This window comes from Apteryx mantelli, chromosome 30, assembly GCF_036417845.1.
Source record: "Apteryx mantelli isolate bAptMan1 chromosome 30, bAptMan1.hap1, whole genome shotgun sequence".
Classification (NCBI taxonomy): domain Eukaryota; kingdom Metazoa; phylum Chordata; class Aves; order Apterygiformes; family Apterygidae; genus Apteryx; species Apteryx mantelli.
In genome coordinates this window covers 6580292-6605543 of record NC_090007.1, presented here as the reverse complement: position 1 = coordinate 6605543, position 25252 = coordinate 6580292, and the positions used below count along the sequence as shown (strand labels likewise).

At 54.0% G+C, this 25252-nt stretch overlaps 1 protein-coding gene across 1 annotated transcript; it reads left to right on the top strand.

Moving 5' to 3' along the window:
• The first annotated feature begins 1272 nt into the window (after positions 1 to 1272).
• On the top strand, positions 1273 to 24989 carry ZBTB7A (zinc finger and BTB domain containing 7A). Its single transcript, XM_067312977.1, has 3 exons — positions 1273 to 1358; positions 17785 to 18989; positions 23378 to 24989. The coding sequence occupies exons 2-3, from the start codon at positions 17800 to 17802 to the stop codon at positions 23823 to 23825; spliced, it is 1638 nt and encodes a 545-aa protein (XP_067169078.1). The 5' UTR covers positions 1273 to 1358; positions 17785 to 17799; the 3' UTR covers positions 23826 to 24989.
• The last annotated feature ends 263 nt before the right edge of the window (positions 24990 to 25252 follow it).

The following is a 25252-nucleotide window of genomic DNA, read 5'->3' as shown; positions in this document are numbered from 1 at the left end:
TAACAACCCTGAAATCCTTTAAAAGCCTCCTGGGTCTTCCCAAGGCTCTTCACTTGCCTGTGCTGGACATGAGCACATGTGCATGCAGGCGGCTGGTGTGCGTGAGGTCGCAGGGCCCGGTGGGGTGCGTGGGCAGGGGCGAATGCCCCGTGCGGGACCCTCGTCTCCCCCACAAGGAGTCGAGTGCAACGAAAAAGGGAAGAAATGGTAAAATCCCCATGGTGGCAGGGGTCTCCCTGGGGCCATGGCAGGTGGGGCAGGAGCTCAGCCCCCCATCCCTGCTCCAGGCTCCCAACCCTGCCAAGCTCTTGCTGTAGGACCCAACCAGGCTCAGTAGTGTTTGATTCAAGCTTTTCTCCTTTTTTTCTTCTTTAACTGTTTTTTAGTCAAATTCTCCCATTAAATTTCACCTGGGCTGGGTGCCTCATGATGCGGGTGTTTCATATGGATAAGCCTAGCAGTCTGCAGAAAACAGGCCAGAGGGAGCTGTTCACTCTGGAGCATAATGGTGGGCATCAGGGTGGGCAACTCTAAGGGACCTATAGCTCCGTTGCCTTGGCGGGGGGACAACAACTGGGGGCCGTGGGAGCCGCGGGGGAGCCACCTGCCTTATTCCCTGGGCTGCGACCTCGGGGCGGGTCTTGGAGGCGGCGTTTCCTGCAGGTAGGTTTGTCCTCTTCCCTCTCCCCTGTCCCTGGTTGGGCGGGCTCTGGGCTGACAGGCGACCTTGGGCAAACCCAGCCCTTCCTTTCCCCTTCCCAGGGTGGCATGGGGTGAGGGGACATAGGCGGGATGCGCGGTGGGCACAGAGGGGTGATGGGGCAGGGGGTGTGACAGAGGGATGTCACACAGGGGCACAGAGGTGACACAGGGAAGGGTGACACATGAGTGGGGTTAAGGGGGAGGGGTGAGACACGGGGGCACCCAGCAGAGGCAGGTGGGGCTGGAACCCCCCTCCTGGCCGCTGTGGCCACGTGGGCCCGTGCAGGGGTGTGTGTGTGCGAGTGTGTGTATGTGTTGGGGAGGGGGTATCCCCCCCCGCCCCGCGTCCCCCCGCGGATGCGGCGCGCGTGCGCTGAGCCCCGACGCGCTCGCTGCAGGGGTGGTGCGCGGCGCCGCGCGCGCGCGCGCGGGGGGGGGGGCGGGGGGGGGTGGGGGGGGCGCGGCGGCGGCGGCGCGGCCCCTTTAAGAGCGGGGCGGCCCCGGCCGGAGCAGGAAGGAGCCGCATACGGGCCTCGGCGAGCAGTTCCCGCGGGGCGGCCAGAGCCTGCTCCGCCCGCACGGCACGGCTCGGCCCGGCACGGCACGGCTCGGCCCGGCACGGCCCGCTCGCCTCGGCCCTCTCGGCCCCCGCCCGGGTACGGCCCGCGCCGCGGGGGGGCGGCGGGGGGGCAGGGGCGCGCGGGGGGGGCAGAGGGGCAGGGGCGGGGGGGGCAAGGGCTGGGGGGGTCCCTTGGGGCGGGGGGGGGTAGTGCGGAGGGGGGGGCAAAGCCGGGAGGGGCGGCGTGGGGGGAGTTAGGAGTTTTCCCCCCCCCGGGGGGGGCCGTGACCGTGGGGGGGGTACAAACTGGCGGGGGGGGGACTGGGCCCGGGTGGGGGGCGCGGGCCGGGCCCGCTCTCCCCCCCCCCCCGCCTGTTCCCCCCCCCCCGCCTGTATACGTTGTACTTGGCCGGGCCGCGCTGGGGGGGCTCTAAGAGCGGGGAGGGGGAGGAAGGGCCCTGCGGGGAGGGGGGGTGCGCGGCGCGGGGGCTCCTGGGAGTCGTAGTATGCCCGCCGCGCGCCGCCCTGCAGGTGCAATGGGCGCGCGGACTACGGCTCCCGCGCTGCCCTGCGGTCGCCGCCGCTGGGAGGCGTGTTGATGGGCAGCGGGCGGGGCCAATCGGGGCGCGCCCTCCGCCCCGCGCGCCCGCCCGCCGCCGCCTGGCCCAATGGCGGGCGGCGCGCGGGGTGTGGGGGGGTGGACGAGGACAAACGCGGTGGGGGGGGGGGGGGCGCGCCGGGCGGGCGGCCTGCGGGCGCCTTGCGCGGCCGGCTCCACCGCGGCGCCCCCCCCCCCCCCGGGCCCGCCCGCGCTTCCGCCTTCCCCGCGCCCCCCCGCCCCTGCCTGGGGGCGCCGCTGCCTGGGGGCTGAGGCGGGGCGGCGGGCAGCGCCGCCAGGCGAGGCCGAGGCTTCGGCGCGGCCTACTCGGAGGAGGGCGCGGGTGGCGGCCGCGGGGCCGGGGCCTCGCCTCCGCGCGCCCCCCCGGCCCCTCCCCGCCCTCCTCCCCCCCGCCGACCGCTCCGGCCTCCATTGGTGGCGGCCCGCCCGGGGGAAGGGGTGGGGTCGTGGCGCCCGGCCAAGGCTCCCTGTGGGCCCCACCGCGGGGGGGCCGCGGGGCTGGGCCGACCCCGGGCGGGGGGGCCCGGCCGCTGGGTGGGGTCCCCCGGGGCCTGCGTCCTGCCAGGCCGCGGCGCGGCGGGGAGCGGGCCCGGGGGCGGCGGGCCGGGCCGGGCCGGGCCGGCGGCTCCCTTGCTGCCCTCCCGGGCCGGTGAAATCCCCCCCATGGCCCTGTTCCCGGGGGGTTTCCGTCCCCCGCCCCGAGGTGGCCGCTGCTGGTTTCGCTCCCGGTCAGCCTCCCCTGCTGTCGGGTGCTGGGGCCGGTTGTGGGGGGAGGCAGGCCCCACTCGACGGGTGTCGTCACAGAGTTTTGTTTTGCGGGGTTTTTCCACCCCTTCCTCTTCTCCCCCCACCATGCACCCTGCAGCTGCAAGGGTAGAGGGCGATCAGAAAGCAAGCAGCAGTTCACAGTGATAATCTACCCGCAGTTGTTAGGGGCCTTGAAGGCCATCGGCTTGGCCCTGCCCTGCCCAGAGAGGAGCCACGGAAGAGCCATGTAGGATAAGCCTCTTTCTCTGCCCGCTGGACCTGTGTGGCAGTACAGGCAGGCAAGTTGCTGCGGAGGCTGACATGCGGAGACCCAGCTGGCAATCGAAGGGGCAGCTCGCCTTTGCCGAGAGCGCAAGGGCACACCTGGCTGCTTGTCCAGTATTTTGATGCTTCCTTGCCTCCCTTGACCCCCTTATCAGGTCTCAGTGAATCCTTCGAGTTTGAGGTGGTGGGTCGCGAATCAAACCTGTGCTTCAGGCCTTGAGTCAGTATCCAAAGCTCCCTTGCTGAGCCCCAGAGATAGAGCTGAAGGTTACTGTGTGTTTCTCCAGGACCGCTGCGTTTGTGAGGCTGATTGCAGGAGATAGTGTCGTGAGCAGATTGTTGTGGTGACCATGGTTTGAAACTGGAGGCAAGCTGGCAGCTACATGGGCGAAAAGGCTTTGTTAGACGCGTTGTTTCAATGGTGTGGAGAAAGTTAACTAATTGGTTGGACCTGCATGTAGCGCAGGACTCCCAGCATACAGGGGCTTCCTCTTACCAGAACTCTTAAATCCCTGAGTTTATATGTTGAAACTACCAGTTATGGTTATGTCATGCTGGCGATCAATATGACTGCTTATATCTCCTTTTGCTATCTGATATTCTTAGCAGGCCTCCTGGCCTCTCCCTGGAGGTCCTGTTACTTGCAGAGCTGTAGGAGGCCAGAGAGCAAAAGTTTCTTTCTGCTTGTAATGGCCTCTTGGTAGGAGTTTGCTGCTGGTCTGTGTTCAAGATTAGCCACGATCCCTGCGCTGTTAATTGTCTTGGCTATTGAGAGCATTGCTTATATAATAAGTACTTTATAGACATCTGTAGAGAAGGTCTCTGCCTGGAAGAATTTACAGTCTAACCAGGGTTGAAGTTGTGTGCAGCATAGCTGCAGAGCTAAAAGGTCATCTTGTGATTTTTTTGAAGTCTTGTTGTTTTTTAAAAAGGGGAATCTTGTTCTATTTCTGAATGTTTCTGCTGGTTCTGGCTGAAAATTGCAGCATATGGGCACTTCTGAGGACTGATCAGGAAGACACAAAGCTGGCTTAAGAATTCTGATGGTTTGCTGGAGATGTTGTCTTTAAACAACTTTAAAAAAGCAGTTTATTAGAGAGGAGCCGCTCTTGTTTAATATTCATTCTGGCCCCTGTTTAGGCTTGTTCTGGGGAAAGAGGGAGTGAAGAGGCACAACCCAAACATGGATGAGACGGTGGGATTTTTCCACCAAGCTTTAATTGCGTTAGTAACTCGGGGGAGGGTTTTGCAAGGCAAGAGTTCTTAATAAATGTGGTGGTGAATAAAAGTAGTTCTCCATTTTCTGCTGGTCCTCTACTCTTCTCTTATGCCTTTATTTTTATTTATTTCTTTTTTTTAAATTTTTTGCTCCTATTTGTGCCTTGTTGCATACTGTGGTCCCGGGCTGATGATCTTTAGCCATATTGTATGCTTAAAGAGAAGGTTTGCTTTGTAGAGGTGCTGGCCAGCCACTGCTGTGTGGAATTCATTTGGTGCAGTGAATGCAGTGGGTTCGCTTGTATTTCACGACTTTGAAAGTAGAATTGAAAACTCTAGTTGTTTCCCAGGCGTGGGAAAATGGATTTCGGCAAGGGACGCAAATGAGTTAAGAACCTTATGCTTATATCAAGATGCTATGATACTTTGGTTGGACTGCCTGGCTTACCCCAAACTTCATTTAGTGAATAAAGTGCTGTCTGAGCCAGGTTTTTGAATCTGTAAAATCAAGTTCCCCACCACCAGTGTCAAGCCTTGAAATTTAGGCCTGTGAAATTCCATGTCCACACTTGAGATGGAGCCAAAATGCTTGAGAGCTGTGGTTTAATCTTGATTAAAACTGACACTTGAGGTTTTTTTCCCAGTCTCAGGATGTTGCATTTATCGAAAGAGAAGACTTCAGTGGCAAACAATTAGACTCCTACTTGTTATCTTCCTTAGTCAAAGCAATAAACAGTTGCTCTTAACTACGTTCTCAACCAGCCTTAACCTCAACTTTGAAGAAACTAGCTTCAATCTGTAATTAAAAGCCTTTTGATGAGTAAAATCCAGAGAAAGGGAGAGAGAAATTTGTTGTGTAGGATGAAGAGAAGCATTTGTACCAAGTCCCATGACCCTTTGATCCAAACTGGCACATTTTTGCATTTAGTGCTCCCTTTTGGTTGGTGCAGGCCGAGCCGGTCAGCGGTGTGTCCGTCCTCAGTACCCGTGCCTGGAGCGTCCTGCTAACCCTGGAGGAGCTCCAGTAGGACGTCAGAGCGGGAGTAAATGAGGTCAGACGAGCGTTGGGATCCTCCGCGAGTATCCAGGGATGATTGTTTCTTGTCAGCCTCCCTGGCCATATCATCTTCCATCTGTGCACAGTTTCGATTTCCATGCCACCCTGGTGTCGTTGCTGGCTCCTGTAGCGAAGCTGGGACACGTTTTATTTCACTGTGCGAATGGAGCTACGCCTCTCCTCTGCCTTGGGTTGTAGCGGGCTCCAAAGTGACTCTCAGATGCTTCCCTTAAGGGCCCTGCTGTGTTTGGAGACTTGTAAAACTTCCTCTAAGATACCAGGCAGTGGCCCTGGCTGTGGATGGAAGGAAACTATAGGGATCAGTGTCCTCTCTTAATGTGACAAGGTGTGAGAAACTGGAAACTGCTGTGAGCTGCCCCGTGGCTGCAGGTGGGAGCCAAGGCCGCGTTGGTGAGATGAACTGCAGATCCCCTGGCACAGCGGCTTTCAGCCGCCTTTGCTTTGCAGACCCCTTAAAAAATGTGTACGGGCGCGCAGTCCTGCCTGACTGTCACGAGTCTAATCTCCCCGATGCTGCTTTCGCGAATACTTTTTGCCGATGACTTAGAAGTCGCCTGCAGATCCCTCTCATTCTCGCTGCCGCCCCCCAGGGTGAGGGACCCAGATTGAAAAGCACCGCTCTGGTGCCTGGTGGGTGGTTTCTTTGCCTGTGAATGTTTAGCACCTTCAGGACTGTTTTCATTCTGCTTTCCACCCCTGCTGTTCTGTAATGCCCATCTGAAACCGCATGAAATCCTCTCTCTGCCTCGGGAAGGACCGGTGCCCTGGTTTTCCCAGCAGATGATGCCCCCGAACAGCCCTTTTGATTGACTACGCTTAAACTTTGTGCTTTCTGTTGGGGAGCGTTTCATTTCCTTCCTGGTTCGTGCACCTACTTATTTCCCACTGGCAAACTGGAAACCAATAAGTAGATTGCTTTTTTTTTTGGTTTGTTTGTTTGTTTGAGTGCCTACCCATTGCCGAGCTGGGGAAGTGTCTCACGTAGGCTTGTAGCTACAGGTTGCCGCTCTCTACTTACTGGAGCCTCCTGCCTCAACAGGCAGAGCACACGCGGTACCGGTTCAGCGCTCCCTCCCTTCGTACCCATGCTATCAGGTTGTGTGCTGAAGAGGGAAGGAAAAAAACTTCATGGGCAGGACAGCATTCCCAGGAATGACTTGTATGGCATGCTTACTCTTGGGATTCACTTTTACATGTCGCGTGGAGTCGGAAACAGCAAGACAAGAGCTATCTGTTTATCCACAAACTAGGAATTACATAAGTGACTGCCCTGCCTGGTATTCTCTGCTTTGTCAGTAAACTCCAATCTTATTCTTTTTTCTTTTTTCTTTTTTTTTTTTTTTCTCTCCTCTCCTTCCTGGTGTGGAAAAGATTACTGGTCTTAGAGGTGCCATTTGAGGCAATTAAACTAATGCTAGACCTCAGACATCGAAACGCTGAAGGCAGGGGGAGCAGGACAGGAAATGTCATGCTTGTTAGAGGAAGGGTTTTGATGGGGGGGGTGGGGAGGGCTCCAGGACTGCACAGGGGAATCTGTAAAATGGCTACAGTATTGAAGAGGGTCCGAGTTTGACTTCGGGGCTTGGGGGAAAGGCTGGGGGCAGCTGGGTTGTCGGAGCAGCTCTGGAGAGCTGGGCGCACGTGCGGCAGTTGGGGAGGTGCAGGGGAGCTGGGGGAAGCTATGGAAGGGGTATGAGATGGGGAGGAGAGGTTGGGATTTGAGTAATTCTTATTGTTGTATTGGTTTCTGAGATGGAAATGGAGTGGATATAGGGGGAGGGTCCCTAGTCTAAAGGTGCCAAATTCTGTAGGCCTTACTCAGAGAAAAGGCTGGTGGTGACCCAGGGGGTCTGAGTTTTTTTGCCTGAGTAGGGAGGGCAGAATTTGGCCTCTTGCTGGTCTGTCTTCATGCCTTGCCTTTGAAAGTGAGGCAGTGAAAACATGACCTGCAGAGGCTCTCGTTTTCATCCGGTTTCGAGTGGCTGGAATGCATTGCCTGACTTTTCCCCTTCGAAATGTGCTAGCGTCCCTCTGCAGTGGCCTGCCGGGCTGCTCCTTTGTTTGTGTTTTGCTGAGTAGTGGGTTAACGCTGGAGGCTGTTTCGGTTTTCAGTGCAGCGTTTTCGGTTGCTTCATTTGGCAAAGGGGCATTATGTTGTTTTTTTGAAATATTGGCAGCTTATTTCTGCATAGGACTTGGTTGCCTCCGGGTTTACGGAGCTTTCAAGTTTAAAAAGAAATCTTCCTCTTCCGGATACACTGAGCTTCCAAAGCAAAGAGTAGTTCTTTAAAGCAGGATTGAAACAAATGTAGTTTCATGTTTTGTTTTTTTCCCTTCATACACAACTTCTGAGGTTTTCAAAAGTATGTAGGAGAACTAGGGGCTGAATACTGCGGGTTTGGTATTCTGCAGGATCTCTCGAAAACCCCGCTGTGGTTTTGCAGGGAGCTGATCTGTTGCTATATGGCAACAGCAGAGCTATGTGGGAGAGAACCTGTTAGAGGGCTGCAGCAACAGGCATGTGGGCACATTTGGGCTTGGCTTTTGAAGAGTTTGATTCAGCAGCAAAACAAGCACTTTCCATTAACGCGAGGGTGGCTGCCCTTCCTGACCCCATAAACCATGCTCCAAAATTTTCACAAGCCCGCGGGAGGTGTAGGTGGGCTGTGTAGCTCAAAGAGACGAAGGCAAGAGGGAGACCTGGGAGTAATTCGTATGCCCAAGGTAACTGCAGCTTCGCTGAAGTGCCACCGCTCCCGCGGTTGGAGTGAAGCCGGGTCTGCAGCGGGACCCCAGGTTGACGAGGCAGTTGTCAGCCTCAGCGGTAGGTGTTGGCTCATCTCCCAGCATGGGGAAATTTGGATTACCCCGTGGCTGTCAGTGCAGAGCCCTGCTGTCAGGTGTCAGTCCCAGCACAGACACCACACTTGATTGGCTCGGGACTGACCATCCTGTATTTGAGAGCTGCTGCAGTGGTGTGGGCGATAGAGGGGTTTTAGTACAAAAGTAAATCCATATGCACGTAGAGGCTTGATGTGCACACAGGCCTTGAATCTGTTACTACACAGTCTTGAATCAAGGCACATTCCTACTGGATTAAATATGGTCTCTGATGACAAAGGAGAAAATTGGCAAGAAGGTCTGGGTGGAGTAACCAGTTAAGGCTAACCTTGCAACATAAGAGAAGTTTTAATATGTCCTAGTTGTTACTGTCAGTGGTGAAAATGGCTGTGTGTTGATTTGGTGCAGGACCATTGCTATGGAGTTAGCAGGATGGGTAGCCTTTGTATTTTGCTGCGTGGAGGCCGCCTCTCTCTGATGTGCCTTAACAGGTTCGGTAGAGGACAAACAGTGCTGCCTCGCCATGTGATTTGGCACGCAGGAGCAGACCACTGGTGTCTATTAAGGTCTGATCCTGCTTCTGATTTTTGCCAGTAGTTGATGCTGCAACGGAAACTGAACTTCCCCTTACACTTTGTGGGTCTGTGTTGTGCCCTGGAAGGAAATCTCTTCCCATTTATAGACATCAATAAAGATTTGCAGTGTTGCAGAGTATGGAATTTGGTCATCCCGAATTTGTTTCCATGATCATAAAAGTTAGCCGCTAGCATCTTTGGAAAAGAGAAACAGTACAACTCTATTTCTACGCAGTGAACTCCATTACAGTTATCTAAAAACATAGGCCTTATCCTGAGAGGTGCAGAGCACTCACTCCCACCAAAGCATTCGGGGTATGTTGGAGTGGGCCCTGTGCAGGGAGCTGTTGCTAGCGACTTTGCCTTTGCTCAAGATTGTTTCAGTTTAATTCTCTTCGTTAGCAGTAGTAATATTGTTTGTGTTACGGTTGCATTTCAGGGTCTGAGTTCAGGTCCGTGTCCTGAGTCTAAATGGGGGAGGCAAAGAAAAACCAAGGAGCAGCAGGGATGGGATTGCTGAAGGGTCGGTTAGCTGGTTGGAGCAGGACTTGGCCAGCCAGACCCTGACTTTGGTGTTTACCCTTGTAGGTGTGAGCCCTTTCCTCCACCTGTCCTTTTCTTGTCCATATGCCTGAAAAGACCTCCTCCGGTCAGTCCTTTCTCTTCTTGGCCATCGTGTGAAAAGCATTTCAGTTTGAACGGTTTCAGAAAGCAAAGAGGAAGAGCAACAAGCCTTTTTCTTCCTGGTGGGCTCCGTAGCAGTGTCCCTAATAATCTCCTCTAGCACAATGAGGAATTGCAGACCTCTAAGATCTTGTTAACTCCTAACAGAACCGCTGATACCGGCTCCGACTGGGTAGTAATTATCTCCCTGCTTCATTGCGCTCACGCCATCTCTTCTGCAGCTTGTTCTGCAACCTGGAATTGCCAGCAGGATTCAGGAGTCCAATTCCAATTCCTCTCGCTCTGATCATGGCGCTGCCCTACCGTGGCAGCACGGACAGCTGTTTCACGCAAACAGGCCTTGTTACGCAGCCAGGGTGTCTTTGTGAAGTTGCCCTTTGGTTCCTTCTGCTGCCGACATGGTGGTAAGGGCTGGGAGGGGAGAGTTTTTGAATGCTAACAGGGTTTTAAGCAGGCTGAGGTGTAAATTTTAAATCAGCCTCTTGTGCTGCCATAATTTACCCGAGCTAATGGGGCATCGCTGAATTGCCCCCAAACCCTGACCGAGGGTGACTAGGTGATGTTCACCATTAACCTGGTGCTGGGGGTTTCTGGTGGTGGTTATTTTGTAGCTCTGGCATCTGCCTACCATGGTTTTAATATTTGAGCTGAAACGCTGGCATAACGCGGACTGTGGGTTTGGGACTTCTTTATCCCAAGTCTTAGATACAGCTCTTCCAGACCGATTTAGATGCTCTGCCAAATATATCAGACCTACGCAGGCTGCTCTGAATGAGCACAGGATGCAGCCGTTCCTGAGCTAGGAAATGGCCGACTGGAGTCGGAGGGAGGGTTGTCCTTGTTCCACCGGCTCTGCAGAGCTGCCCCTTTTGGGCAGCCCGTGGAGAGGAGAGCACCATGGCAAAGCCGACTCTTGGCACTGCTTGTTCCTCCTGGTGCTCCACTGTTAGAGGTAATTTTTTTTAATATGAAGTAAGATCAAGGTTCTTTATTACTTGTGGTCATTAAAGTTCCCACGGTGCTCATTGAGGGACCAAGGGGCGTTCAATTCCAGTGCTCTGTCCAAACTTCAATTGGAGCAATTACCATATATTCTTCCTCCCAAAGTTCCCTTGGCAGCGTTAACAGGATGTGGGATTCTCCTTTCCTCCCGCTCCCCCTTCCTGTCCGAACCTCTGTGTGGCTAAATCGTTGTGCGTCCCACTCCAGAGACTGTTGTGTTTCTGTGGTGTGTAAGGTGTTTCCGCTATGGCAATATATGGCTTGTAAAGTGCTTTGGAAGAAAAGGCTCTTCTAAGGTGAGGAAAGCTTTGCTAATCTGCGCTGAGGGATTGGCAGCTGATGTATCCGTAGGTTTTGGGGAGAGTTTCCTTTTACGTTGGGTATGAAGCAGTCCTGGAACAAGGATTGACTGCGCTGGAGCTTCCTCTGCTGCCCAGGCACATTTCTCTAGATGGCTGGGAGAGGCAGACTTCCCTGGCAGGTCAGACCTGGCAGTGGCAAGAAAAGCCCCAGCTGTTTTGCTTACCTGACGCAGGTGCGAGTTCATCAAGTTGGGTTGAAAGGAAGGGCTGTTACTTGCCATAACTGAGGAGCTCTGGCTGCCTTATCAGATACTGTGCCGGCATCTCAGTTGCTTCAGCTTTAGTTTATGTTCAACCTGAGATGCTGAAGCGCACTGCTCAGAAAGCTCTGCCATGTTTGCATCTTTGGAAGGCTCCAAACAAATGAACGAGCCTCCTTTTGGGGGACTGGTGGTTGGAAAGAGCATTCCCATCTTGTGGTGCGGCAGTTTGACCTGACCAGAAGCCCCGAACCTCCTCGGGAGCTCAGTGGATCCGTCTGATGGTGGTCAGGCTTCTTCCTTAGACCAGCGTTCGTGTTGTGAATCCAGCAACCGGAGCTGCGGGTAGCTGAGGGCCTGCTTTGAGAGCTGTGGCTGAGGCACGAGGCAGTGAGAGGCTTCCCGGAGCAGGCTCCTTCAGAAGGGGATTTATGGGGGGCTGGAGGGGATACCCGTTGACAGAATACAGAGCCGTTTTGTCTGTGAAGAGGCCACAGATATTTGCAGGAGGCTAGTTCTGCTCTGCTCTCTTCCCTCAATAGCTGCATGGTCGTGTCATACGTATCCTTCTCTTTTTTTACCCCGGATGTGATATCCAGTTAAGATCTAAGAAAGCTGAACTCGCTCTTTTTGCCATAGGTGGCTCAATTACCTCTACAGCATGAAAGATTTTTTTCCTGCTACATTACCAAAACAATGGGTGTGTAAAAAAAAAAAAAAAAAAAAAAAAAAAAAAAAAAAAGGAAGAAAAAAAAAACCCCTACACTTTTATTTTTTATTCTTTTTTTAAACATGCCGTTGGTTTCTGTTGATGTGGAGGGTCTTCATCTCAAGAACTTGCATCTGTTTTGCAGGTCCACATAATTCGGATAGTTTGGCACTAAACTGCCGACAGCACATTCCTTCTAGAGAGCAGATGAATTTTAATAGCACCATAGAGTAGCTGAAATAGTGACTTCTCCCAAGCAGGCAAAACACCCTCCTTCATTTCCTCCTGCCTACCATCTTCCCACCTTTTGGCTTGATGCTTCTGCGTGCTAGCTGTGTTTCCCCAGGCCTCTGCATAGTTTCGGGTGGATCCTGGGCAGGGGGAGGCCTGCCGGGGCTTGTCCGTGTGATGTTGCAGAGCTTGGTGTCAACAGAGATGGCTCATGCTCCCCATGGCCTGAGAGCTGCGCTTTATCTTGAGGGATCCAGGCTTGCAGACGTGTCCACACAGCTGGAAGAAGGAAGGGGGGAACTGGGATGATTGCTCCCTAAATATAAATTGAAGAGACAAGGCCTCGCATTGTGTGCCCTATAATTGGGGTGAGCTATTCATAGGGAAAAAATGCCCATTTCTCCAGTTGGTGGTGAGTGAGGGATAGGATAATGTTTGGGCCTTGGGCAGCAAACCACTGACTTTTTCTTTTTTTTTATAGCAACATTTTTTTTTTTAATAATTCTTTTGCAGCACAGCAGCAGTGCTGCTGCAAAGTCTGCTTTGATACTATAATATCTGCATTTCCTCTGAAAAATGGAACCTAGCAACTTGCAATCGCCATTCTTTGGGCATGTGGAGATGCAGGAGGCCAAACACCATGTGCCTTCTGACCCAAAATGCAGTTATTCCCAGGAAACCTTGTGCTGTGGATTGGAGCAATGAGGTGCCCTAAAGCCATTTTGCCTCGTGCTCGGTGGATAAGGTGACGATAATTCTCCCTTTCTATCCGGAGTGGGTGTGTAATGTTAGTAAATGTTAGTAAAAGCTTCTTGTCCGTATTGTTGGAGTGGGTGGCACCTCCGCGGGAGAGGGAGAGCCCTGTCTTTGTGAAGTGATTTGGGATCTTTCCGGATGAAGAGCACGTTGAAAACATTTGCTGTTACTGGCTAACCAGCTGTGACTTATGCTTTTACACCCGATACCTGCATATTTCAGAGCCCTCTTTAGCTACTCAGGTTCCTTTGTTCACCCAGCTAAATTTTAAATAACTGCAAAGAAGTAAAAGGTGGGGGGGGGAAACACTGAGGGTATGTGGAAAACTAGTAATTAAGGAGTGTTTTGTCAGCAGTTTTGGTTGTGATCCCATCTTAATGTGGTCGTCTCATTTGAATGTAAATGTCAAATTCCAGAACTCCTGTAAGAACCCGATTCAATGGCAATCAATTAGAATCACATTCAAGTGCTTAGTCAGGGGTTTGGGTTTTTTTTTTTTTAGTTAACTCTGTCTTCTGCTCTTTTGCAGTTTGTCTGCTAGGTCTGAAAGGAGTGAGTCGATAACTTCAGCTTAAGAAAATAAAGCAACCTTTTAATGTTGTGGGGTGGCATCAAATTAAAATCGGCCTCAGGATGAACCCGGTCTGTCCTAGAACAGCCAAGATTGTTGCAAGCAACAGCTCAAGGGAGGGTTTCTTTGCTTTTCCGTATATTCAACAGCATTTCTTATAGAAAAAAGTGACGCTCTTCCCTCTGTAGAATCAGGCTCTGTATTGGACTGACTTGGGAACCTGGTGATAGCGGAACTGAAGCTCAGTTATATTGGTGTTTTGGAAATGCAGAATAGGCTTTGTATTGATAAAACAAAGTTAGCCAACTAGTTAGGGATGTGTGTTTTATTATGCCAGTTTTTTAAATAAAGAGCAGGCCAGTCCTTGGTTTGCTTCCCTGCTTGTGTGATTGATTTGAGAGCTCCTGTGTTATGTGAAGCGTTTCTTTCAAATTGACTGTATTTCAAATTGACAGGGTCCCTTCAACTGCCACAAGTTATATGTGAGGGCAATTTCCGAACTTCTGAAAGGCAGCCACTTTGGGGTGAAATGTGGCATCTTCACAACAGCGCCGAGACACGCAGTCTAGGACAACAAGTGTATAATGGTTTTTTAGGCAGCTGGGGTGTGCAGAGAGAGAAAAGAGCTGCCTGGGAAATTTAGGTCACTAGTTGAAGTTCCCCCTTGGTGGCCTATTCAGACCTTATTCTTGCCAGCAAGGGGACTAACTGGCAGCAGTGCCGATGGCTTTTGTCCCTTGTCACCTGTCCATCAGGAGCTCCTTTCCAAGCGTATTTCATCCAACCCGCCGCTGTGCCGTCACACCTTGTGCCTGCTCCTGCCACGAGCAGCTTTTTCAAACCTGTAAAGGTGAAAGGCTCCATATCTTGTTACTAAGCTGCCGAGCCCTCAGGTCCTGTGCATGCCTTAATAATCTAGCTATTCAGACCTCTGAAAAGGGAACAGTGTGTGATTTCTGCTTAAAAGAGCCCGGTGCCTGTACACGGGGAAGCAGCCTGGTGGCCTTTGGCTGGGGGTTGAGCGTTCTGGTGCCGAGGCTGTTCCTCAGAGGCTCGGAGCGGCTCCCCTGCGAGCGTAGCCTGCTTGCCCCCTCGCTGGTCTCGGCCCCCGTAAATCTGAACTGGGGACGGACACAAAAGGCATGTTGTGCGAGGAGAACGAGTTGTGAAGTTGTATGACTTTCCATGCCAACCCCCGGCGGTCTCGTGACCCTGCAGCCATTCCCACACTGTCCAGCTGGTTGTCCCGGCCCCCCCACCCTGGGCATGCCGGGGTTAACTCTCACCAGCACAGCCTGACTTGCTCCCCAGGCCCCCCCGTCTGCCCTAGAGCTGGGCAGCACAAGAGCTGGGCAGCACAACCGACAAAGCCCAGTTGTGTGGGTGATGAAGCTTGGCTGCCCAAGAGATTGTTGCCTGAAGCTTCAAAATGCTTTGCAGAGCTCAAATTCTCTTTAGAGAAGGGGGGAAAAAAGCTCCCTAAAGTGGGAAAAGGGGGGGGGGGAACCTCTAATGTCATTTGTGGTGTGGGCAGAGGTAGCAGCCTTGCTTTTTGGGAGCAGGGTGCTGAGTTGCCCATGCCGTGGTGGCTGAGGACGGTAGGGTTTCTGTAGAGCTGTGGGATTGCCCCTAATGGGATTGGGGCAAGTGATGCTGTAGCCAAAAATCTTGCAGTTGGGCCTTGGCTGGTTAAAAGCAAAAGCCTGTGAGGTCATGAAGGATCGCTTCTACCCTCTGTAGATAGAGATGAAATGACCTTGCCCAAGGTCACCCACAGAGCCCATGTCAGAGCTTGGAGCAACGCTAGTTTTAAAACAGCCTTTTGCTCCCAAACAAGGCGCTCTTCTTTTCTAAAAACCTGTGAAACACAGCTTTGAGTTCAAAGCCTGCTGTCACACTGGTTTTTCGGAGCTGATGTCCTGCCTGCACTGGGGTCGAGGGAAAGCCTTCAGCCTAACCAGGTGGGATGCTGCATACGGCGTGAGTGGTTGCAGCCCTGCTGGTCCAGGGTGGTTGCACCCAGCGTGTGGGAAGAGGCCTTGGTTGGGTGGTTGGGATTAGTGGAAGCATTTCCACAGGCTTTACTGGGAATCCATCCCAGCTCTTCTGGTGCTTCCCTCCCACCCTGACCTGCCGGCCCATTTGCATGATGAGTCTCTGGAGCATTTAAGGCTGATTTATGCATTACTGCTATTTAATATTGAGAGTTTTGCTTCAGTTTGGTACTTCATGGTCTCTATTAAAATAGACTCGAAGCTGCCTGTTTTCCCATTGCCGATTTCTCTAGTAGGGTGTCACTTAACCCTCCCTCCAAGCTCAGCTGGCTGCCCCACTCCAACAGATATTTGAGTGGGGGCGGGGGAAATGTGGTAAGATCTCCTGTTGTCTTGTTTTCTTTTTGTGAAATAAAAAGATGCAGAATTTTCTTTCTCCTTGGATTAAAAAAAAGCTTTTAAAAACTAAGAGGTTTGTGGAGAACTACTGAGAGAGCTGCTAAAAAGCCTAAAATGAAGGGGGGGGAGGGCACGAGGGCGGGGGTCATGCCAGGAAATGAATATTGTTTTGCAACCATAGGTACTGCGGCTCGTTGCTAGCTGCCCATGCTATAAAGTAGTGCTATGAATTGCTTCCTGTGTAATTAATCCTGCTCTGGATGTGCTATTGACTCACCCCTCCCATTGCACGGAGCAGGCCACTTCCCATCTCGGTGCCTTGCTTTCCCCATCTATAAACTGGGGACTTTGATACTTAGATTTGCGTTACGGCGTCTCGTGAGCCTTCTTATTTGTGCACAGACGCACTGCTGTCTGTGTTAGCCCCAGTACCGCCAGTGCTGCTTTTGCGCCAAATATATTGATCTACGGGCAGAGAGCATCTTGGCCCCAAGGGGTTCAAGGATTTGCTGCTCGAGACGGAGGAGGGAAACATTATTCCCATTTTAGAGATTGGAAGGCTTGCACCGAGAGAAGTTAAGGGACTTGGTCAGGGAACTGCGGAGTGTGGTGAAGCTGGGCAGGTCTCATTACTGCTTGCATTTTGCCCTGGTCTAACATCTCATCTCATGAACCCGTAGCTGGCAGCTTGCGTCCCTGCTGAATGGAAGCATGTGAGCACCTGGCTGTTTGGTTTGCTTTGGGTATTTTAGCCTTTGAGGAGAGGATGTATTTAAAGTCGAGTGGATCCATTTTGCCATGCTAGTGCATCAATGCTGATTTTTTTTATTATTATTATTATTTTTTTTTTTTGCCAAACAAACCTTCAGTGTTAGAAGGAGCTGCTGCTTTTGGTGAATAGCATTTATGGGATTGGTACGCGGGGGGCAAGAGCTGGGCCTTCAGGCAGTGCCAAGCCTGCTGTCAGCATTTTGTGAAACTCTCAGGAGCAGCCGAGCTGCTGCTCTCACTTCCTCCCCTGCCACTGCCGAGGTGTCTGGGGAAGGTGCAGCTGGTGCCTTGGTGGAGGGCTGGGGTGGCCCAGGTGCGCTGGGCCCTGGCAAGGAGTTGGGATCCTTGCCACCCCATGGGCCTGCTGGCAGTTTGGGGGGCAATGCGCCTTGGGACTGGCGTGGGAAGAGCCCCCTTGGAGGGACCCAGCAAGACTGACCGCGGGCAGGACGCTGGGGAGGGAAATGCTGAATCCGAGGCTGCTGGTGGAACCATGTTGTGGGTGCAGCACTGGGAACCCAAAATGCTGAGAGTTGTTATGTGTTGAAAACTACAGCGACTGGTAGTGTCCAGCAGCTTCAGCAGTGAACTCTTTTCTCCCCACCTGCCTAACACAAGGCTAACTACTGTCTCTCTTCAACCCTGCTAGACAGGCCCCATTTACAGGGACTACAGAGCCTTCGAGTGTCTGCGCATGGCTCTTTGTACAATGTCTTTAGCAGCAGGCTGGGGTGGTCTGTGTTCCCCTCTTCTTGCACACCGGTGCCCTCGAGTGCTGGGCTTGCTGCTGTGCCCTCTCCAAGGGTGGTACCAGCACCCTGCCAGCCTCTCGTTGATGGTGTCTGTGCCCTGGGACCCCAGGAACAGTATTCCCCGTGATTGTGCGATTGCGTCAGGAGCTTAGCTGTCCTGAGCTAGACTGGATGAGCAGGGGATCTTTCCGGTGGAGATGGTGGGATTGCGAAATGCTCCAGGTGTGGTTGCACCAAGAAATGGGTTGGGGTCTGCTAGTGAAGCTCAAGCCAACAGAGCACAATGCCAGGCATGCTTGCCGGCTTGGTCCAGATGCTGTCTGGCTGTGTTAGCCTGACACCGGGCCTTGCCAAGGCTTGCTAGCTCTGGCCCTGATCTGTGCTAATTCAGCTGTTCTTCCAGACTCTAGCTTGAGTGTACCTGGACTGTTTCTCCTCCTCCTTCCAGGAGTGAAGGTGAGCATGGCTCTGTCCTCACCTGCCAGTGTGGGCATGTCTTAAATTCCCAGCAGGACAGCAGGCATGATTACTTTGGAGATGTTTAAGGCAGGGGGCATGTGTCCTGCCACATAGTGCTCAGTAGAGAGCACGCTGGTGTTGGCGAACAAGCACTTGCCAGGGGCCAATGGGCAATTTTAAGCTCTGTGTTGGGAGCTTCTGTGTGATGCAAATGTCTCCAAACAGCAAAGGCCTGTGTGACTCATTGCATTTTCTCTCTCCTCTCTGTAGCCTTTTGCGTCAAAGATGGCGGGTGGCGTGGACGGCCCCATAGGGATCCCGTTCCCTGATCACAGCAGCGACATCCTTAGCAGCCTGAATGAGCAGAGAAACAATGGGCTGTTGTGTGACGTGGTCATCTTGGTGGAAGGCCAGGAGTTCCCCACCCACCGCTCTGTCCTGGCAGCATGCAGCCAGTACTTCAAGAAGCTCTTCACCTCAGGGTTAGTGGTGGACCAGCAAAACGTGTATGAGATAGACTTTGTTAGTGCGGACGCCTTATCGGCTCTGCTGGAGTTCGCTTACACCGCGACCCTTACTGTCAGCACTTCAAATGTCAATGACATCCTCAATGCCGCCAAACTGCTGGAGATCCCGGCGGTAAGGGATGTTTGCACGGATCTCCTGGACAGGAAGATTCTGGCCAAAAATGACCAGATGGATACAGTAGATCAAATTGATCAAAGGAACCATCTCAGAGCAAAAGAGTACCTGGAGTTCTTCCAGAGCAACCCCGTCAATGGCCACCAAGGCAGCTTTCCATGGACCAACCAAGAGTTGAGAGACCTTCAGAGACTGAACTTCCGAGGCCAAGAGGAAGAGGAGGAGCCGGACTGCAATGGCATGGACTTCTACTCGCAAGCCCCCCTAAACGAAAGACCAAAGGTGAATGACTGTGATCCCGACAGCAACCCAGCCATGTGGTTGGACAGAGAAGAGGAGGAGGCCCCTGGGTCCTTATTTTCACCTTCTCAGAACGGACATTACAGCGGCCGTGGCCTGCAGACACCAGGAGAAGAGGAGGCAACTCCAGGGGGTCCTTTGGACCAGCAGGAAGCCGGCGACTCGCCCAGCTTCGTTCCTGCCGGAGCGGAGACGGAGGACGCTGATGCGAGGGAGGTGGATGGCTTGGCTGCTAGTGCCCTGCTGCAGCAAATGATCAATTCCGTGGGGAGACAACAGCTAGGGGAGGACGACCGAAAGGATGACGACGGGGTCATGGATTATTACTTGAAATACTTCGGCAGTTCGAACGAGAGTGACATGTATCCGTCCTGGTCCCAGAAGGTTGAGAAGAAGATCAGGGCGAAAGCATTCCAAAAGTGCCCCATCTGCGAGAAGGTGATCCAGGGGGCTGGCAAGCTGCCGCGCCACATCCGCACCCACACTGGCGAGAAGCCTTACGAGTGCAACATCTGCAAAGTCCGATTCACCAGGTAAGGAGTGGGCCACGCTGGTGTCTGCTGTGATGGGGGAGGAGAAGGGGGCATTGCACAAAACTGGCTTTTTGCTTTTGCAGGGGGGTCGGCATGGGGCTGGTCTTGTGCAATTTTAACTCGCCCACTCACCTGCAGTGACTGATTTCCGTCTTAACAGGCAAGTTGGATATAAAGGCCAGAATTTTCCAAAAAAACGAGCGGTTTGGGTGTCCGACTCTTTCTTGAGGTGTTTCAAGGGGCCTTTCTTAATACCCAATTCCTACTGACTTTGGAAACCCCACCCTTTCAGGTGTCCTGAGTTGCTGACCTCTCCTGGAAACCTGGACAAACCCAGGCTTCTGCAGAGATCAAGTAACATGGTCGGTGAAACGGAGGTGCAGGCCTTTGTATTTTCATCATGGCTGAAGTGCTTGGTTTTGGCCGTGGAGCCTGGGATTGAGGCAAGGGTTGGAAAGTGGTTTTAGAAGTGGCTCCATCTGATGACTGAAACGGCCGTGGCTAGTAGTCTTGCCAGGTGGTTAGGAACAGGCCGAACTCTGCACTGTTAATGTCCTCTCTCAGTGGACCATCGCGAGCTGAGCTGCTGCCACCATACCAAGGGGATGGGATCGGGACAGTACCTCCTGAGCTTGCATGTGTTCATGCTCCCACCCCAGCCCTTAAGAAAATACACAAATCCAGCAACTCAGTACAAATCCCTGGGGGCATTTGCCTCACCACCGTTTCTAATCAGGGTTCCTCTGCTCTCCCCTCTGCCATGGGAATGCCAAAGAAAGGGGATATTGTTTGGACTCCTCTGGTTCACTTTAGTCCAAGCCTTACAGCGCGTCCTCCTCTTTCTAGTCTTCGTGTCTGTGATTACAGTGAAAGGCTGAAGGCGGGGGTTCCACCCAGGTCCGTCCTTGCCGTGCCAAGAGATTGTGTGGGCTGGCTGACAAAGGAGCCAAATTGCCTAGCCCGCTCCGCCTGCTTTCTGCATACTTAAATATTCCCAGCCTCGCAAGTGCTGACTGCTTCGCTTCCAGGGCAGGCTGGCCCTTCCAGGGAGCTGCTTCCTGGAGTTGGGGGCTGGGGGAGGCGGGAGGCAACAGGGCTGATTCCTGTCACAGGCGGCCCTGTGGAAATTGAAGAAGTGGCTCCAGTGTAAAGTCAACGGGTTCAGGACGTGGGCAGGAGGAGGGGAGAGGCGGTTGCGGGGTTTGGCTCCGCCGGGCTTGGGAGCTGCGAGAAGGCCGAGCTGCCGAGTGCTTTCCAACCTGTCGAAGGTGGGAGTCGAAGACGATGGGTTTGCGCTCCTCTGCTGGCTCGAAACTCGAGGGCAGCAGCAGGATCGGGCCTCGTGCTCGTGAGGCTGCTGGGTCGCTGCCCTGCTGCCTCCTGCCCAACCGGCCCCCTCTCTCCGCACGTCCTTGTTTCCCCCCCCCCCCCCCGCCAAGGGCAGGCCCATTTGCATTGAAAGCCGTGCCCAGATGTGGCGCGGGGCCGCACCCAGGCAGGCAGCAGCGAGAGACCCACATTCGATAGCTGAGGAATGCAGATAATGCCGGGGGCAGCGTGCCAGCTTTATACCACTCCTCCACCCCCCTGCACCCTGCCTGCTGGCTCGCGGGACCAGGCCTCGCGCTGGCACCGCAGCCCTGGTGGCACCTCCCTGCCCGTTGCTGGATCTGCCCCTGGCGGGAGGGGAACAGCATGTGCCTGGGGCCCCTCGGGCCGCCTGTACTTTGCGCGCACACACCCCGCTGCTGACTCCAGCCCCGCGACCGCGCTCGCCACACCTGATGGGGCCAAGGTTCTCGCTCCTATGAGAAGCCCTCAGATCCCCGGCCGGGATTTCCGCAAGGTGCCAGGCCCGCCATCGAAGACGGAGGTGGCAGCGTGGGGAGTAGAGGTTTATGGCAGGCATTGCTTGCCTTGCAGAGCCGAGGTGGGGTTTTTTTGGGGAGGAGGAGGAGTTCAGTGAGGCAGTGCCACCTCATCATTTTTTGATCTCTCCCTCCTGCTGCACTGCTGCGTTCTCCCTGGATTTCAGCCTGCAACCCATTGCCTGCTCCCTGCAGGCTCACAGAAGGGATGAAGGGTGGTTTTTCTTTTTTCTTTTCTTTTCTTTAAATGCAGAGAACGGGATGGAAACTTTGTCCTTATCCCAGCCTGAAGTTATAAACAAGGCCGTTTCATAATAGGCTCGGACCATGTTATTTCCAAGCCAAAATCACCCCCCCCCCCTTCCTCCCCCTGGAAGCCTGTATTTGGCCACAAAAAAAGCCCCGATTGGGACAGTCCAAGCTGCCTCTTGCCCTGTTCTCCACCTTGCCGGCCCGGCTGCCCTTTAATTGCCTGCCCTATCTTACGCCTGCCTGGCAAAGACCTGCTGCTGGTCCTGCTTTTTTTATGGCAGCCGTTTACTGACCTCAGAAGTGCTGACTCAGGCGTACGCCCCAGTTATGGAAAAATCTTCCTTGAGGTTGCAGCCCAAAATCACAGCTGGTTTCCAGCTCCCGCTCGCCTCTGCTGGTTTGCCGCGGGTGTGCCGGCCTGTTGCCCCTTGCGCTGCCCACTGTGGGGTACTGGCCAATTTTAATAAGCTCAAGCTGCCAGCCCCCGTTCTTGCCTGCTGCGCTCTGTGCTGCTCCCGGCGGGAACGGGTTACGTTTTGCCGCTTCTCCCACAGCATCCGAGCTGTGCCTTATGGGGAAGGCTCCAAAAGTGAAAACGGGTGGACCTGACCAAGTGCTCTGCTATTCTGTTTTTCCTACAGTTTTGTCATTCTGTTGTATTTACTCGCTGTTTTGTCCTCGAAGAAGCATCAGCCAGTGAAAGGTGGTTTATTAAAAATAACTTTCCTCCCTGCGTCAGTGATAATTCTCTGTATCGCGGTTGGCTCCAGAAATTTAGGCAAACAGAGCCCTGTTTGGGCCAGGTGCTGCTTAGGGCAAAATGCTGCCTGCTCTTAAGGAGCTCTTGGGTCTAAAGGCAGGAGGAAGAGGGCCGAAGGCCGCCCAAGGCCCGACGGGGAAAAGCCCTGCTTACGTGACGGAGGGGTGCAGAATCTGCCTTGCCCGTGGCCCAGTCCTCCCCCCTCCCGCTTTGCTAACGCTGTGCGTTTTCCTCTGCTCGCCTGGCCTTTTTGTGCTGGGTGGTTCCCTTTCCGCCCCCTCGCCTCAGCAGGCTTACAGAAAGCCCTTCTGTCAGGTTTACACTGATTTTTGGTCCCTTTCGCTTCCTGGTTCCTCCTGGTTTGCCTGGGGAGGAGCAGTGACGTTGCTCTTCAAATCTCCCGAAAGAAGGGAAGAACAAATTTTGTAAAAACAAACGTGGAAAAAATCTGCTTTGATCTGCTGCTACGTACCATGCGGCTTGCTTTAAATCAGGCCCAGCTTTTCAGCCCCTTTGGGGATCTGCCTTAAAACCAGTGGTGGACACAACCTCAATGCTCTTATCCTTCCCAAAGCGTTAGGAAAACTTCTGGCCTTGGGCTGACTTGGCACGAATTTTTAGCGGATTAGGAAAGTTGGGGGTTGCTGTTCCTGCTGCGGGGCTCTCCCTTCGCATCTCCCTGCTGGGTGCTGCGCTGGGGGTTGTTTCCTGCCATGGGCCTCTCGGGTTGCAAGCGCTTAAGAGCAGAGGATTTTTGCCCGGCTGAGGCAGCCGGCACCGCAGCTCAGCAGTGGCACCGCAAAAGGGGAGGCTCCGTGTTGTGACGCTCGAGTGGTTCCTGCGTGCCTCGCCTGCCGGCCCAGGCGGCGGCGGTGCTCCTAGCCGCCTGCTTGCCCGTGCTGCCCTGCAGTGTGCTTCGTGTCCGATTTTTCTCCAGGAAGAACCAAGAAAACTCTGGCTCACGTGGCCATCTTGGCATCTGGCCCAGCTGCTGAAACTGCCCTCCACTGGCTTGTGCTGCGTTAGCTGCAGCAGCGGGTTTTGTAACGCTGCTTCTGCCACGAGCTGCACCAGCTCCTTTCTCATGGGCCGGGAAACGCGTTAGGCAATGGCGAGTTTTGCTTGGGGAAAGTTGTCTTTTGCTCTTTGCAGTAAGCCGTGGGCTCCTGGTAGCCTGTCCACTGGCCGTTAGCCTGCTGAAGCAGGAGGAACACGAGGGCTGTATGTGGCAGCCTGGCTTCAGCCCAAGCCCTGTGCCTGCTGCTGCCCATAGCTGGTCCGAGCGGAGGGACTGGATGCAGCCCCTAGGACCCGCAGGGCTTTGGTGGAAGCTGGATTTGGGCCGGCCAGCGAAACGCTGGACGGGAGAGTGACGGTTCCCCCTTCAGCCGGGCCGTGCAGGGCGCGAGGACCGTGGCAAAGCCTGGGCGAGGTGGCGTCGGCGCAGCAGCACCCGGTGGCCCGGCCCCCTGCTGACGTGCCCCCCCTGTCCTTTCTCTCCCACGCAGGCAGGACAAGCTGAAGGTTCACATGAGGAAACACACAGGGGAGAAACCTTACTTGTGCCAGCAGTGTGGAGCTGCTTTTGCTCACAACTACGACTTGAAGAACCACATGCGCGTTCACACCGGCCTGCGGCCCTATCAGTGTGACAGCTGTTTCAAGACTTTCGTCCGATCTGACCACTTGCACAGGCACCTTAAAAAAGATGGTTGCAACGGCATCCCATCCAGGAGGGGCCGCAAGCCCCGGGTGAGGGAGGCGGGGGGCCTGCCCACCCCCACGGGGAACCCTGAAGACGGAAGCTTTCCGGCCGGCGGGGAGAGCCAGGAGTCAGAGGACACCGTGGAGAGAAACGGCCAAGAGCAGCACTTTGAAGATAGTTCTAATAATGAAGCGTCGAGATTGAATGTAGCAGGAGGGTCATCTGAGGGTAACACGCAAGGACTCTCCTAAACCAAAAACAAACAAAGTGTCACAAAATCTAGTTAGTACTTTTCCTCCAATTTTCTCTTTAAAGATGTTTCTCTCCCTTTTTTTAAGAAAAAGAAATATATATATATATTATGTTTCCAATCTTCCCATCGTAACTGGGGTTCCCCTGAGGATCCCTCAGTAGCCAAGGACCTTTTCTTTGAAAGGCAGTTGCTAGGAAGCATGGGGTGGGGATGGAAAGTGGCTCTGTCGCATGGAAAGGAGCTTCCATGTAAATCCAAAGCTTTATTTTGTGTCCAGACACACGTTAAAAAAAAAAAATTTTTTCAGAGAGATATCTATTTAAAAAAAAAAAAAGCAAAAATAGAAAAAAATGGTAAGAGTTGAAGGGCTCTTTCAGGGCGGGCAGTACACACGGTGCCTCGGAGGGCTGGCCTGGGAAGGACCAGGCACAGCATTTTCCCCTCTGTCCTTGCAAAGTTACAGCTCCAGCTGTGCGAGATGCTCAGTCGTTGGGGCATCCTGGGGTGAAGATTAGTCTTTCCAGCGTGCTGGACAGATTGGTTTCGTTTTGGGGTAGGGATGGGCCCTTAAAGCTAGTCCAGGTGCAAAACCGGCTCTTGGTGGCGAGAGGGGAGCTGGAGGTAGGGCTCGTTGAAAATTGCCTAATCATGTGAGTGGACAGACAGGATTTTGCAGGGTTGCTCTCAGCATCAGGCACAAAACACCCAGGCTGGAGCCCATGGCTCATGCCGTTGGCTTAGCCGGGACTCCTGGGTTTGTAGCCTGGCTCTCCTCTAAATCAGTGTGCGCTCTTGGGTCGAAATAATTTCTCTTCTGCAGGCTCGGCTTCCTGGGCTGTAAAACAAGGCTGTGTTTGCAGGCAGCTTTGGAGATGGGGGAGTCTCTGGCGCTATAGAAATGGGACCTAGTCTCCTTGGCAGGCGGCTAAAGCAGTGCAAGGTTTTCTGGGTCAAGACCTTAAAAGTGGTCTTTTCTGTACAGGGATCTCTATGCCCCTTCCCCCCCTTCCCAAGGATTTTTGTCTAGTCTTTAACCTAAAGTTTGCTTTTCCCACCAGCTGCGTGTTGCCTGCATGTTCCCCCTGCTCTGCTCCAGCCAGGCTGGAGAGAGCGCGCTGCCGCATTGCCGGCTCTCCCTGGACAGCAGCACTGAAATCAACCCCCCCCCCCCCCCCCCCCCCCCCCCAGTGCCCGAAAACCCTCAGGGATCGGTGCTCGGACCGCGGTTGATCCAAGCAGGCCTTAAGCTGGGCAGTTCAGCCTCGCTCGCTCGCTCGCGGGGCCGGGCTTGGCAGCGGCGCAGGGACGGTCCCCGCCGGGCGCCCGCGCCAGGATGCAGCACTTCCAGCCGTCCCTGTCCGGTGGCGCTGGGTCCTCCCGCAGTGCTCGCCCCGGTGGCTCACGGAGGAAGTTCTTGGGATGGGG

Bases quoted from the DNA above. Each gene is read 5' to 3' on its own strand.
- ZBTB7A (XM_067312977.1), top strand. From the start codon at position 17,800: ATGGCGGGTGGCGTGGACGGCCCCATAGGGATCCCGTTCCCTGATCAC. The intron at 18,990-23,377 runs GTAAGGAGTGGG...TCTCCCACGCAG, and splicing joins TGCAAAGTCCGATTCACCAG to GCAGGACAAGCTGAAGGTTC.